We start from the raw sequence: 13,604 nt of genomic DNA on the forward strand, positions 1-13,604 counted from the left end.
AGGGCCGCGTCACAATGGGGGCAGCTATAAAAGGCCAGAGCGCGTGCTGCTGCCCCAGTAGAGCCTGGGCGAGCGGTGAGTGCACAGCAGCGAGGAGACAGAGCAGGAGGAGGGCTGCGGCTGGAGGAGGGCCGGGGCAGAGGCTCCGCTACCGGGCCGTGCGTTCTGTCCCCGCACCCAGGGCCCAGCGCCCGGCGGGAGCGCCTTGCTGAGGGCGCGGCGCTTGCTGGGCAGCAGCGGTGCAGACCTCGCGCCTGCCAACTGCCGGGGGCCCTCTCCTTCCTGCCGCCACATCCCTGCGCCTCCTGACCCCCACTGCCTGTCTCCATTCCGGCCCCACTGAAGCCTTTCTGTGTGTCCTCCTGCAGACCATGGCTTTGCTATCACTGATCGTCGTGCTCGTGCAAAGCCTGATCCAGTACCCCCAGCCGGCTGGAGATGGGCTGGATGAGGCTACGCACCAGCGTATGCAGGAGCGTCAGGAGCTGCTGGACCAGGAGATGGCTCGGCTGCTGCAGGAGCTGGAGCAGGGGCCCCTGGACGAGGGCTGGGCAGCCGTGCTCTTTGGTGCTCTGCAGCAGTGGCCATTCTGGGCTCTTGCTGGAGTCCTGCTCCTCTTGGGCCTGTGCTTTAGCTGCAGGAGAAGGAGCCGTGAGGCCAGCAGCAGCGGCAAGGACCAGAGCTCCTGCAACGACTTTGGACACGACGAGAGTGGAACACAACAGGAAGAAGACAGTCCTTATTCGGAGGAAGGCGAAGAAAACACTTATGTAACTGTGGAGGCTGACAACAACGGGAGCGGAAGTGACAGAGAAGGCAGTCCCGTGGCTGCAGATGAAGGAGACGATGACGTCATTGAAGGGAATTGTGACATCAAGGTGGAGGAAGACAGCGATGTTTACAATGACAATGGCCATGAGTTAAAGAAAGATGAAGGATGGAATGATGGGAATGTGCCAGGAGATAACACTGCTGAAGAAACTGAAGAAGAACCTGGCAACATTGCAGAAAAGGCCGAAGAGGTGGATGAAGCAGAAGAAGGAGAAAACAAGGATGTACAGGTGGAGGAAGACAGCGATGTTTACAGTGACAATGGCCACGAGTTAAAGAATGATGAAGGATGGAATGATGGGAATGTGCCAGGAGATAATACTGCTGAGAAAACTGAAGAAGAACCTGGCAACATCGCACAAAAGGCTGAAGACGTGGATGAATCAGATGAAGGAGAAAACAAGGATGTACAGGTGGAGCAAGACAAGGACGCTGGAAAGGAAGAAGAAGATGGAAATGAGGAAAACACCAATGGCCCACATATGAAGGCAGGCAAGCATGATGATGCAAATGAAGCTGAGGACAACGTAAATGGACAGGAAGTATACACGGATGTGAAGGTGCAGGAAAGCAGTGATGCCAGTGAACAGAGAAGCAGGGATTGCACTGAGCAGGAAGATAGAGGTGAACGTGGGAATGAAGAAGCCCACAGTTCCTTTGCTGAAACTGAGGAAGAAAAGAAGGAAGTTATAGAAGAAGATGAAAGTGATAGAAACAAGGTTGAAGAGCAATGTGATACAAATGTGGAGGAAAACAAGAAGGAGGATAGAAAAGAAGATGAACAAGGTAACGCGGCTGCCAGTGGAAAAGAAGACAGTGACGGTGACAAGGAAGAAAGCAGCAGTGGTGGAACAGAAGATGGAGAAGACACCCAAGATGCTGGGAATGGTGGAACAGAAGACGAAGAAGACACCCAAGATGCTGGGAATGAGGGAGCCATCCTTTTTGTAGATCACATAGAGTGGCCTGTGGAGGAGCTGGAGCAAGGTTGCTCAGTGACAGCTGAGCTGATGGAGAGTTTCACGCGTGTCTTTGTGGACAGCGTGAGCAATAGCTTCTACCCAGTGCCTCAAGAAGCCATTGGAGTGGGCAGTGCCTTTGAGGGTTGGAGTCCCCGCGAGTGGGATGGCGTGTACCGTGTGCTGGTCCCGCTGAATCCCCCGCCAGGCCATGCCTTCCACCTAGAACTGAACAGTGCGGGGCAGATGGCAGCAAGGACCTTCAGCGTCCGCGTGGAGCTGGTGTGCACATGCCAGAGGGAGCAGCTGGGCGAGAAGCTGTTGTGCTTCCTGCACCACTCGCAGGAGGAGCTGTGGCGGAAGCAGAAGCGCAGCCTCCTAGAGACACTCTGCACCGGCTCCTACCTGGACGTGGAGAAGACCTCCCACTGGTTCCACCAGCTGGTGAGATGCTCCTGGCTGCACGTGCCTCAGTCCTACTCATGGCACTTGGTGTTTCAGCCCTGCAGCCGGTCCTGCCAATTCCAGCTTACCAAAGGCAAGAAGAGCCTGATGGTGGAGATTCTCTTTGGAGTGCGCCAAGGGGACTCCGACATCTTTGTCATCAGCCAGCCCACAGAGCCCCAGAAAGGTGGCCCCATCAACTTTATGAGCAGTCAGCCTGCCGAGGCCAAGCTCATCACAAGCACAGCGTGGCCTGAGACGTACGCTGTGGCAGAGGCAAAATTCTTCCAGCACATCGCCAGACAGCTGCCCTGTCACAGCTTGCACCTGAAATGCCTGCAGGTCTTCACCTGCATCCTGAGGGGCACAGGGTTTTCCAGCTACACCTGGAAGACGGTGGTCATGCACGTGCTGACCACAGTACCGCTGTCCCAGTGGCGCAGGAGGGAATTTGAACGGCGGCTGTGGGACGTCATGGCCTACCTGCACCGCTGCCTGCAGTTGAAACGCCTGGAGCACTTTGTGCAAGGCAGTGAGAAGCTTCCTGCAGAGATCAGCGTGTCGCCAGCAACACGAAGGGTTGAGCCGCTCAACCTCTTCGAGCACCTGGCCCGAGATCCAGCCACCCACAGGGAGCTGATGCAAACATATGGCCAGCTGCGATTTCGCCTCTGGACGATGCTCTCCAGCCACTGAGAGGCGTTCCCTGCACAGAGCTGTGCTGGGGATCACATCCGATGGCAGCCACGTGAACTCTGCACAATTGTTTCCCTCATCACTGGCAGTCCTGAAGCTGCTTTCCTGCTCCTGCAGAAGGAAGACGCTGCAGCACATGACTTCATTATGCAGACGCATCTTGCTGTGGCCTTGTCCTGCACCTTCTAGTTACAACGGTGGCCAACTCTTTGAGGCAAAACCTGGCTCCACCTGCACATCCTTCCTCGTGGAAGACTCAGAAGCCGATAGAGGTTGCTCGGAACACCTCGAAGACAGCAACCTCTTATCATCTTAATGTAGTTGTTTAGTTGTAGCTGTAGTTTTAGTTGTAGTTGTAGATGTTGTTGTAGCTGTAGCTTTTGTTATAGTTTTAACTGTCATTGTAGCTGTATTTGTAGTTGTAAACTGTAGCTTTAATTAGACTTATTTATTAGCGTTCCTTCCAGAGCCCCTTTAGTGTAGTCAGTTTGGTAAAATTACCCTTAGTTTTGTAAAAATTACCCTTTTGTAGTGACCTGTCTCTTTTCAAATGTATCCATGTTTGAAAAATTAATAAAAAGAGATGTTTCTCAAATTGCTTGAAATGTGTCATTCTTCATATTTAACCCTCGTATCTTAGAGGATGTCCTTCCTCTACCCCTATCTGAAATAAAGACTTTTGCCAATCAGAGATGTTGGATATATTAAGTATGCGGTCTCTCAAGAATTCCCATAGAAATGCTTGAAGCTTGAATTAAAAATGCCTTGAAGTGCCTGAAATTTTGCAGCAGAGTACTCCTGAATTTTTTAGGAATCTTTGGAAAAGTTTTCTTTACAGAGTCATTTTTATACACTCCTGGGGAGCAATTCAGTCCAAAAAGAGAAAGACAGAGAAGTCCCCAACTACAAAACAGGTCGTTTAATCCATCTTTTTTTCTCTTCTCATAACCAAGGTTTTGACACAAAATTGTGACAGCAGAAAGTTATGTTTTCTCTATTCCTGGTTATCTGTGTCCTTTTGGAGGAGCCCTGATTATCTACAGCTCAAACCTTTTCCACCAGGCCTGTGTAATATTGTATAGCATTGAGGGCCACTTTGCATGCACAGCTTTGTCCATGGTGAGATGCAGCTAAACAAAATATCATTTACTTCTTGCAGTACATAGTAAGATTCATAGGAGTTTGGAAGTATTTATTCTCTTTGCCTTTGTACCAATACATCTGGGGTCAACTAGTCAATTTTAGAATACCTTAGCAATTGGATAAATTGCTGCAGCTATACTAGAAATACTTTATCTCAAAAGTTTGGTTGAGAATTTCGGCAATGCCCATGTAAATCTTCATGTGTACTCTCCAACATGAGAAAGGGCTTGTTCCTGCCTAAAGGAAAGTGAGGCAACCTCTGTTTTGTGTATAAAAAATGAAAATGAAAATAATTAAAATTATATGAAAATTATACGACCTTAAATTTCAGAGGCCTTCAAAGGTGTCATTAGGTGTAACTGTTTTGAAGGACGTTGAGATGTTCCCGTCCTGCTGATTTTGGTGTGGCTTGCCATTAAAAAAAGTCTGTAACTGGTCACAAAGGGAATTCTGAGTCTCAGCTAAATTGGTTCCTCATTGCTACATTCTTACACTGTTCTGGAGTTGAGGAATGGTAGCATGGTCACCACACATGTGACTTGATGCTAAGCAGTCAAAATTTGTTTTATAAATGCAAATACCTATTATCAGAACAGAATGGCGTTTTTACTTTGGAAGCCTTTTTGCTGTGGCTCTGCTGCTGGAGATTTTTTAAGTAAGCCATGATCATGCTGTTGTAAGCCAAGTCCACTGAGTGTTGAGGCGGACCATCCAAGTGTGGGGACACGAGCCTTGACTCCATTTTTCTCAGAAGGCTGATTTATTATGTTATATATTATATTAAAATACTACCTTAAAACTATACTAAAGAACAGAGAGAGAAGAAAGATCAGAAGGCTGCAAAGAACAAGAATAGAAAAGAATAGAATGCATAACAAAATCTTGTGACTGCTCACAGCCTTGGCACAGGTGGCTGTGATTGGTCATCAAGTGAAAACAATCCACATGGACCAATGGAAGATGCACCTGTTGCATTCCACAGCAGCAGACAGTTATTGTTTACATTTCTTTCCTGAGGCTCTCAGCTCCTCAGGACGGGAAAAATCCTAGCAGAGAATTTTTCATAAAATATCATGGCTACACCATGGTTTCTGTGAGTAAGATGTAGGAGAAATGAACTGTCTTGCCAGTTCTCCTAAAATTGTTAGTCATGACACTGACAAGTCCTGGCATCTCTGTTCTTTGGAATTAAGACCTGAAATATCATGAAGAGGAAGATACAGGGTTCTTTCCCTTCTTTGTGGAAAAGAGACGGAAAATGGCAACAGCAGGCAGTTCCAAACACCTGGTCACGTGCGTGTCTTTGAAGGGAAGGTTTCATTCCCTTCAAGGTGCAGTGTGTTTATGGCATGGGTCCATCTTCCCAGAAGAGCTGAGCATTTGCTGGGGCAGGAGAGCTGAAAGTAAGCAAGGTTTTGCTCCGCAGTTACTGAATCTCCCAGCTGCATCAGTCAGTGGTGGATGGGGAAGAGGGACAGGGTGGGCTAGTTAAAGATGCGTCTGTAACTGCAGGAGTGCTTCCAGAAACCACAGCATGTGCAGCTCCTTTGTGTTCAGACAGCAATTAAAATCTTAGACCTTCTCTTAATGGCAGTTACAGGTTTGCATCTTCTCTGGGTTTTCACCTTAAGAAGTGAGAACCTGTGCTGGAAATGCTAAGATACTCCAGTGAGTGATGTGGGGATCAATGCAATGTCACACGATGGATTTCCTTTATTGTGTGCCCCAGCCTAAAAATGTGTTCTAAAAAATCATGCATGTATAAATCTAAAACTACACACAATGCAATTGAAATATGTTGTAATACAGAATCAAAGTAAGACATTCTCCACCTTTGTTAATACCCTATGAACTTTAATCACATATCTCATCCTTTATTCCCCCATTTTCCAATAGTTGAAAAATTATCTTCTTCATTTAGACTTAACTCTTAAATATTGGTTCATGTCATTACTACCTCAGAAATTGTCACTGCTCTTGTGATGTTTTTAGGGTGCTCTCACTGCATAGATCTTATTTAATCTATGTATCTTTGACACTTCTACAAGTTTGAGCTGCTTTTATTATTATGTTACAGCTTTAATATATGGAGGAGGTAACTTGGGATGATTTTTGAGTAATATTCCTTATTTTAATACTCTTTGTTTAACACTGCTTTCAGTCTAAGAGAAACAGTGGATATTTATCACTCATTTTTATGCAGCTGGAGATAACCTGTGACCTTCATCCAAACTGCAGGACTCCTCAAGCACAGAAGTGATGTTCAGTATCCCTAAGTAGCACATCCTCCTTGTCTGCCTTCTTTAACATCCTCATTCCAACCGCTAGAGCAGATGCAGAAGGTTTTCATCTATCAGTCTCATTCATTAATGTAATTTGCAGGACAGCATCCCTTCCTAAAGAATGGAAGGGCCTGTGTCCTAATTCATAAATGTTTAATTCATTCAGTGTAGATAGTCTTGTTTCTGTCTTTCTTCTGAGTAATAATATTTTCTAATTAATTGAGAGGTACTTGCATACATATTTTCTGAGCATTTCTCTAAGTTCTACTTTATAAGGAAGAGTAGAGAACAGCCAAACCAGAGGGCTGATTGCCTTCTAAGGAAAAGAAAACAAAAATTGAATGTTTTAAAATTTGTAGCTATCCTAACATTTCCCTGCAGAAATGCAGATTCCTAATTGCAAATGTAACCCCGTTGATTTGATTTCCTTTGCTGCTTTTCATGGACATCCTAGTTAGTATAGTCTTTGTTCTCAGTGAATGCATTCATTTTACAAAAGTGTGCACCCTGGTTTATTGGCTGAGGGGGATGCCTCAGCCCACATTTGGATGTTGTCACCAGTGACATCCACAAATATACATTATTCCCATGTGGGAATGTGGCCATGCCTCAGAGCAAGCCTTGCTTGCTGTGAACACTTGTGACTTGGTCAGAGGACATGGAACCCTACATTGTGACACAATACATAGGAATAAGCATGACTGAAGGTAACCTGTGGCTTTTAAAACAGGATTTGCTTAGCACTGTTAAAAATAACTATGGTAGTGATTTAAATCCAATAAACAAGAGCATTATTCTCAGCTGATTTGGATTTCTCCACATTGAAGGAATTAAGATGCAGTCTCACTCCCACTGAAGTCATGGCAAGGGTTTGGCCACTGAAGTCAATTGAAGCAAGATCAAATTCACACCTTCACCTTTTTCATCTTACAGAAGTAAACTAGAGACAGGCAGATCTTTCTCTTTTGCTGAAGGATGCCAGTGCTAAATCATCAGCTCCACATGGAAATTAGCCACGTTTAAGGATTGTTTAGTTTCATACAGTGGTTTGCACACAGGATTTTCTTCCCCCTAAGAGTGATCCATTCTTGAACATAGTAAAAAAGCAAACAGAGAGCATTTTGGTGCCAGGAATTCTTTTGAAAATGTAGTACACTTGCTTAATGTGAGTACACTTGCTTAATGTTCAAAATGGTCCTTTGAACATGCGACTTTACAATGTCAGGCATTCTTTTCTCTACATGGTTTTTGCTTTAAACCTATTTCATTTTATAAATGATGAGATGCTTGACTGTTGCATCAGAGCAGTTAGTTTATTAAGTTTCAGTACAGCTGGCTTATTTCCATGTCATACATCATTTAATTATCCATATAAAACATAGTTCAAACTGTACAGCTCCTTGAACCTCACCTGAACTGTCTGTGACACTGCAGTAATCCCAGTACCCTGATGGGATGTTGTGCAACTATGACTGGTTGGAATGTGGATGTACAAGAGAGCCTAGAAATGAGTTTGCAGCTGTGCTTGTTCTGCTGAAAGAGAAAGTAAAACTAGAAAAAAACCCGGCTACTGTGGTAGTACCAGCAGCTGTAAATCTGAAGGCTTATAAAAATCAAGGAAAACGTGGTGACTGAGGAAGTGGTGTTTTCCTCTTGTTTGTTATTTAATAAATTGTTGATGGTTTGTTATTTCTCAGAAAAATCTATCTCGGATGCCTTTGTGGAAAAATAGGAAGTGTTCATGTGAGAGCGAGGATCCTGCTGCTGGAAGATTGTGTAGTTCCGCAAAATACTTTGCCTCTTTTGTCTCAAAAATGCTTTCTGGAGGCAGTGATCATTGAGACTTAAAATATACCCCAGCTTGACGATGGATGGGCACTGCTGTCCATGCAAGGAGAATCTCTTGTATGTGCAGTAAGCTAAATATAAAGCTGAAGGCATTTAGTAATAGGAAAACCAGCAAATTTCTTACAGACTTTTTTTTTATTTTTTTTAAGCTAGAGAACTTGAAGGTCAGATCCAACTATATATTGCATTTTCTGTCATATAATTATCATATATATAATGTCCTGGAGAACAGCTTCCAGTCACTGACATCAACAGTTTACACAGCAGTTGAACTAAGAACAACCTTGGAGAAATGACCCATATCCACCTCTTAAGTATAATCCGTAGCTCAGAACAGTTTTCGTGTTTTCATGGTCACAGAGGGCCACAATTGGATAAAAGAAGAATTGTGTTCAAAAAATACAGAACTATTCTGCTGAGTGTTCACTTTATTAAATCTTGGGAAATGAGAGGAAACAAAACTGAAAGAGTAAAGAATTCTTGCTCCCTTGTAGAAAGAAGGATGGGAAAACATCAAAACCAGTCTCCCTAGAAGAACGGGGGAAGATCCGTGATAAGTGGCATCAGCTTGGAAGATGGTTCAAAACTCTTTGACTGATTTTACTAATGACATCTGTTAAGCAGATCCAATTCAGAGCAGTTTCAGAAATCCCAACATGGTTGTCCTTCTGCGCACTAATGAGAGGGCGTGATCCGCCTGACACCAGTGTCTGTCTAGCAGTGGACATCTGTGGTCACTATGCAGGTACTCAAGTCACATCCTGTTTCCCTTTCCTCCCTCCCCATTTCTGCAGTTCTATTTATTGGTGAGTTCCCCAAAGAATGGTTGAGGAGTATAATCTCTCCTGTACTCACAGTCCTTTGGAGATAAATACACAAAGAGACAGCAGAAAGAGGCAGAAGTTCCTTTATCAGTCAGAGAGATTGGATAACTCTGTTTGAGGGAGACAATTTAGAAGATGGTGGGAGTGACAGAGGTACATCTTTGCACAAATTTCAAAAACCAGACATTCTACTTTCTCAACAAAATCCTGGCTCTACCAGAATTTTGCATGGTGTTGAACCATAGAGTTTGAGAGTGAAGAGGTTATTGAAGGCACCAAAATTTTGTCATTCAAATTTTGGCCTTTTCAGGATGGTATTAAATCTTCCTCTGCATCATCCAAGCAACCTGGATTTCTTTCAGAAATCCGTAACAGAGCATTAGCCTACGTGACACCCTGCCCCAAAAGTAATAAGTAGAAATACTAATAATAAAAAATGTCCCCCACCAGTATGAAATAAAAGCCTACACTTGTATACCGAGAACATCCATGGGTCATGTCACCCAAATTTATATTTGACAAGAGCTGTGTGTGAGGGCACTTGTGCCTGCTTTGTCAAGGGAAGTTCTGGGGTTCCCAGGTTCCCGAGTGATGGGTCTGCACTTGGTGTTTCTTGGGGCTTTGGGTGCCCAGGGCCATGATGAGTTCCCTGCCCGGGCTGGGGAGGGCGGGCGGGGCTGGGTGATGCGCTCTGGGTTCTGTGACAGCACCAGGGCCGCGTCACAATGGGGGCAGCTATAAAAGGCCAGAGCGCGTGCTGCTGCCCCAGTAGAGCCTGGGCGAGCGGTGAGTGCACAGCAGCGAGGAGACAGAGCAGGAGGAGGGCTGCGGCTGGAGGAGGGCCGGGGCAGAGGCTCCGCTACCGGGCCGTGCGTTCTGTCCCCGCACCCAGGGCCCAGCGCCCGGCGGGAGCGCCTTGCTGAGGGCGCCGCGCTTGCTGGGCAGCAGCGGTGCAGGCCTCGCGCCTGCCAACTGCTGGGGGCCCTCTCCTTCCTGCCGCCACATCCCTGCGCCTCCTGACCCCCACTGCCTGTCTCCATTCCGGCCCCACTGAACCCTTTCTGTGTGTCCTCCTGCAGACCATGGCTTTGCTATCAGTGATCTTCGTGCTTGTGCAAAGCCTGATCCAGTACCCCCAGCCGGCTGGAGATGGGCTGGATGAGGCTACGCACCAGCGTATGCAGGAGCGTCAGGAGCTGCTGGACCAGGAGATGGCTCGGCTGCTGCAGGAGCTGGAGCAGGGGCCCCTGGACGAGGGCTGGGCAGCCGTGCTCTTTGGTGCTCTACAGCAGTGGCCATTCTGGGCTCTTGCTGGAGTCCTGCTCCTCTTGGGCCTGTGCCTTAGCTGCAGGAGAAGGAGCCGTGAGGCCAGCAGCAGCGGCAAGGACCAGAGCTCCTGCAACAACTTTGGACACGACGAGAGTGGAACACAACAGGAAGAAGACAGTCCTTATTCGGAGGAAGGCAAAGAAAACACTGATGTAACTGTGGAGGCTGACAACAACGGGAGCGGAAGTGAAAGAGAAGGCAGTCCCGTGGCTGCAGATGAAGGAGACGATGACGTCATTGAAGGGAATTGTGACATCAAGGTGGAGGAAGACAGCGATGTTTACAATGACAATGGCCATGAGTTAAAGAAAGATGAAGGATGGAATGATGGGAATGTGCCAGGAGATAACACTGCTGAAGAAACTGAAGAAGGACCTGGCAACATTGCAGAAAAGGCAGAAGAGGTGGATGAAGCAGAAGAAGGAGATAACAACGATGTACAGGTGGAGGACGACAATGATGTTTACAATGACAATGGCCACGAGTTAAAGAATGATGAAGGATGGAATGATGGGAATGTGCCAGGAGATAATACTGCTGAGAACACTGAAGAAGAACCTGGCAACATCGCACAAAAGGCTGAAGACGTGGATGAATCAGATGAAGGAGAAAACAAGGATGTACAGGTGGAGCAAGACAAGGACGCTGGAAAGGAAGAAGAAGATGGAAATGAAGAAAACACCAATGGCCCACATATGAATGCAGGCAAGCATGATGATGCAAATGAAGCTGAGGACAACGTAAATGGACAGGAAGTATACACGGATGTGAAGGTGCAGGAAAGCAGTGATGCCAGTGAACAGAGAAGCAGGGATTGCACTGAGCAGGAAGATAGAGGTGAACGTGGGAATGAAGAAGCCCACAGTTCCTTTGCTGAAACTGAGGAAGAAAAGAAGGAAGTTATAGAAGAAGATGAAAGTGATAGAAACAAGGTTGAAGAGCAAGGTGATCCGAATGTGGAGGAAAACAAGAAGGAGGATAGAAAAGAAGATGAACAAGGTAACGTGGCTGCCAATGAAAAAGAAGACAGTGACGGTGACAAGGAAGAAAGCAGCAGTGCTGGAACAGAAGATGGAGAAGACACCCAAGATGCTGGGAATGGTGGAACAGAAGACGGAGAAGACACCCAAGATGCTGGGAATGAGGGAGCCATCCTTTTTGTGGATCACATAGAGTGGCCTGTGGAGGAGCTGGAGCAAGGTTGCTCAGTGACAGCTGAGCTGATGGAGAGTTTCACGCGTGTCTTTGTGGACAGCGTGAGCAATAGCTTCTACCCAGTGCCTCAAGAAGCCATTGGAGTGGGCAGTGCCTTTGAGGGTTGGAGTCCCCGCGAGTGGGATGGCGTGTACCGTGTGCTGGTCCCGCTGAATCCCCCGCCAGGGCATGCCTTCCACCTAGAACTGAACAGTGCGGGGCAGATGGCAGCAAGGACCTTCAGCGTCCGCGTGGAGCTGGTGTGCACATGCGAGAGGGAGCAGCTGGGCGAGAAGCTGTTGTGCTTCCTGCACCACTCGCAGGAGGAGCTGTGGCGGAAGCAGAAGCGCAGCCTCCTAGAGACACTCTGCACCGGCTCCTACCTGGACGTGGAGAAGACCTCCCACTGGTTCCACCAGCTGGTGAGATGCTCCTGGCTGCACGTGCCTCAGTCCTACTCATGGCACTTGGTGTTTCAGCCCTGCAGCCGGTCCTGCCAATTCCAGCTTACCAAAGGCAAGAAGAGCCTGATGGTGGAGATGCTCTTTGGAGTGCGCCAAGGGGACTCCGACATCTTTGTCATCAGCCAGCCCACAGAGCCCCAGAAAGGTGGCCCCATCAACTTTATGAGCAGTCAGCCTGCCGAGGCCAACAGCATCACAAGCACAGCATGGCCTGAGACGTACGCTGTGGCAGAGGCAAAATTCTTCCAGCACATCGCCAGACAGCTGCCCTGTCACAGCTTGCACCTGAAATGCCTGCAGGTCTTCACCTGCATCCTGAGGGGCACGGGGTTTTCCAGCTACACCTGGAAGACGGTGGTCATGCACGTGCTGACCACAGTACCGCTGTCCCAGTGGCGCAGGAGGGAATTTGAACGGCGGCTGTGGGACGTCATGGCCTACCTGCACCGCTGCCTGCAGTTGAAACGCCTGGAGCACTTTGTGCAAGGCAGTGAGAAGCTTCCTGCAGAGATCAGCGTGTCGCCAGCAACACAAAGGGTTGAGCCGCTCAACCTCTTCGAGCACCTGGCCCGAGATCCTGCCACCCACAGGGAGCTGATGCAAACATATGGCCAGCTGCGATTTCGCCTCTGGACGATGCTCTCCAGCCACTGAGAGGCGTTCCCTGCGCAGAGCTGTGCTGGGGATCACATCCGATGGCAGCCACGTCAACTCTGCACAATTGTTTCCCTTGTCACTGGCAGTCCTGAAGCTGCTTTCCTGCTCCTGCGGAAGGAAGATGCTGCAGCACATGACTTCATTGTGCAGACACATCTTGCTGTGGCCTTGTCCTGCACCTTCTAGTTACAACGGTGGCCAACTCTTTGAGGCAAAACCTGGCTCCACCTGCACATCCTTCCTCGTGGAAGACTCAGAAGCCGACAGAGGTTGCTTGGAACACCTCGAAGACAGCAACCTCTTATCATCTTAATGTAGTTGTTTAGTTGTAGCTGTAGTTTTAGTTGTAGTTGCAGATGTCATTGTAGCTGTAGCTTTTGTTATAGTTGTAACTGTAAGTGTAGCTGTATTTGTCGTTGTAAACTGTAGCTTTAATTAGACTTATTTATTAGCGTTCCTTCCAGAGCCCCTTTAGTGTAGTCAGTTTGGTAAAATTACCCTTAGTTTTGTAAAAATTACCCTTTTGTAGTGACCTGTCTCTTTTCAAACGTATCCATGTTTGAAAAATTAATAAAAAGAGATGTTTCTCAAATTGCTTGAAATGTGTCATTCTTCGTATTTAACCCTCGTATCTTAGAGGATGTCCTTCCTCTACCCCTATCTGAAATAAAGACTTTTGCCAATCAGAGATGTTGGATATATTAAGTATGCGGTCTCTCAAGAATTCCCATAGAAATGCTTGAAGCTTGAATTAAAAATGCCTTGAAGTGCCTGAAATTTTGCAGCAGAGTACTCCTGAATTTTTTTAGGAATCTTTGGAAAAGTTTTCTTTACAGAGTCATTTTTATACACTCCTGGGGAACAATTCAGCCCAAAAAGAGAAAGACAGAGAAGTCCCCAACTACAAAACAGGTCGTTTAATACATCTTTTTT

The 13,604-nt window shown here is 47.0% G+C and overlaps 2 protein-coding genes and 1 long non-coding RNA gene across 3 annotated transcripts in view; 2 read left to right on the forward strand and 1 right to left on the reverse strand.

Moving 5' to 3' along the window:
• LOC135301678 (uncharacterized) overlaps positions 1-13,604 on the reverse strand; it is a 94,493-nt gene that overhangs the window by 53,207 nt on the left and 27,682 nt on the right. The window lies entirely within an intron of this gene.
• Positions 355-3,305, forward strand: LOC135301672 (uncharacterized). The gene has a single exon (XM_064421974.1). The coding sequence runs from the start codon at positions 372-374 to the stop codon at positions 2,928-2,930; it is 2,559 nt and encodes an 852-aa protein (XP_064278044.1). The 5' UTR covers positions 355-371; the 3' UTR covers positions 2,931-3,305.
• Positions 10,104-13,239, forward strand: LOC135301673 (uncharacterized). The gene has a single exon (XM_064421975.1). It carries the CDS (start codon positions 10,110-10,112, stop codon positions 12,666-12,668), a length of 2,559 nt encoding a protein of 852 aa, XP_064278045.1. The 5' UTR covers positions 10,104-10,109; the 3' UTR covers positions 12,669-13,239.

This window comes from Passer domesticus, chromosome 5, assembly GCF_036417665.1.
Source record: "Passer domesticus isolate bPasDom1 chromosome 5, bPasDom1.hap1, whole genome shotgun sequence".
Taxonomy (NCBI): Eukaryota; Metazoa; Chordata; class Aves; order Passeriformes; family Passeridae; genus Passer; species Passer domesticus.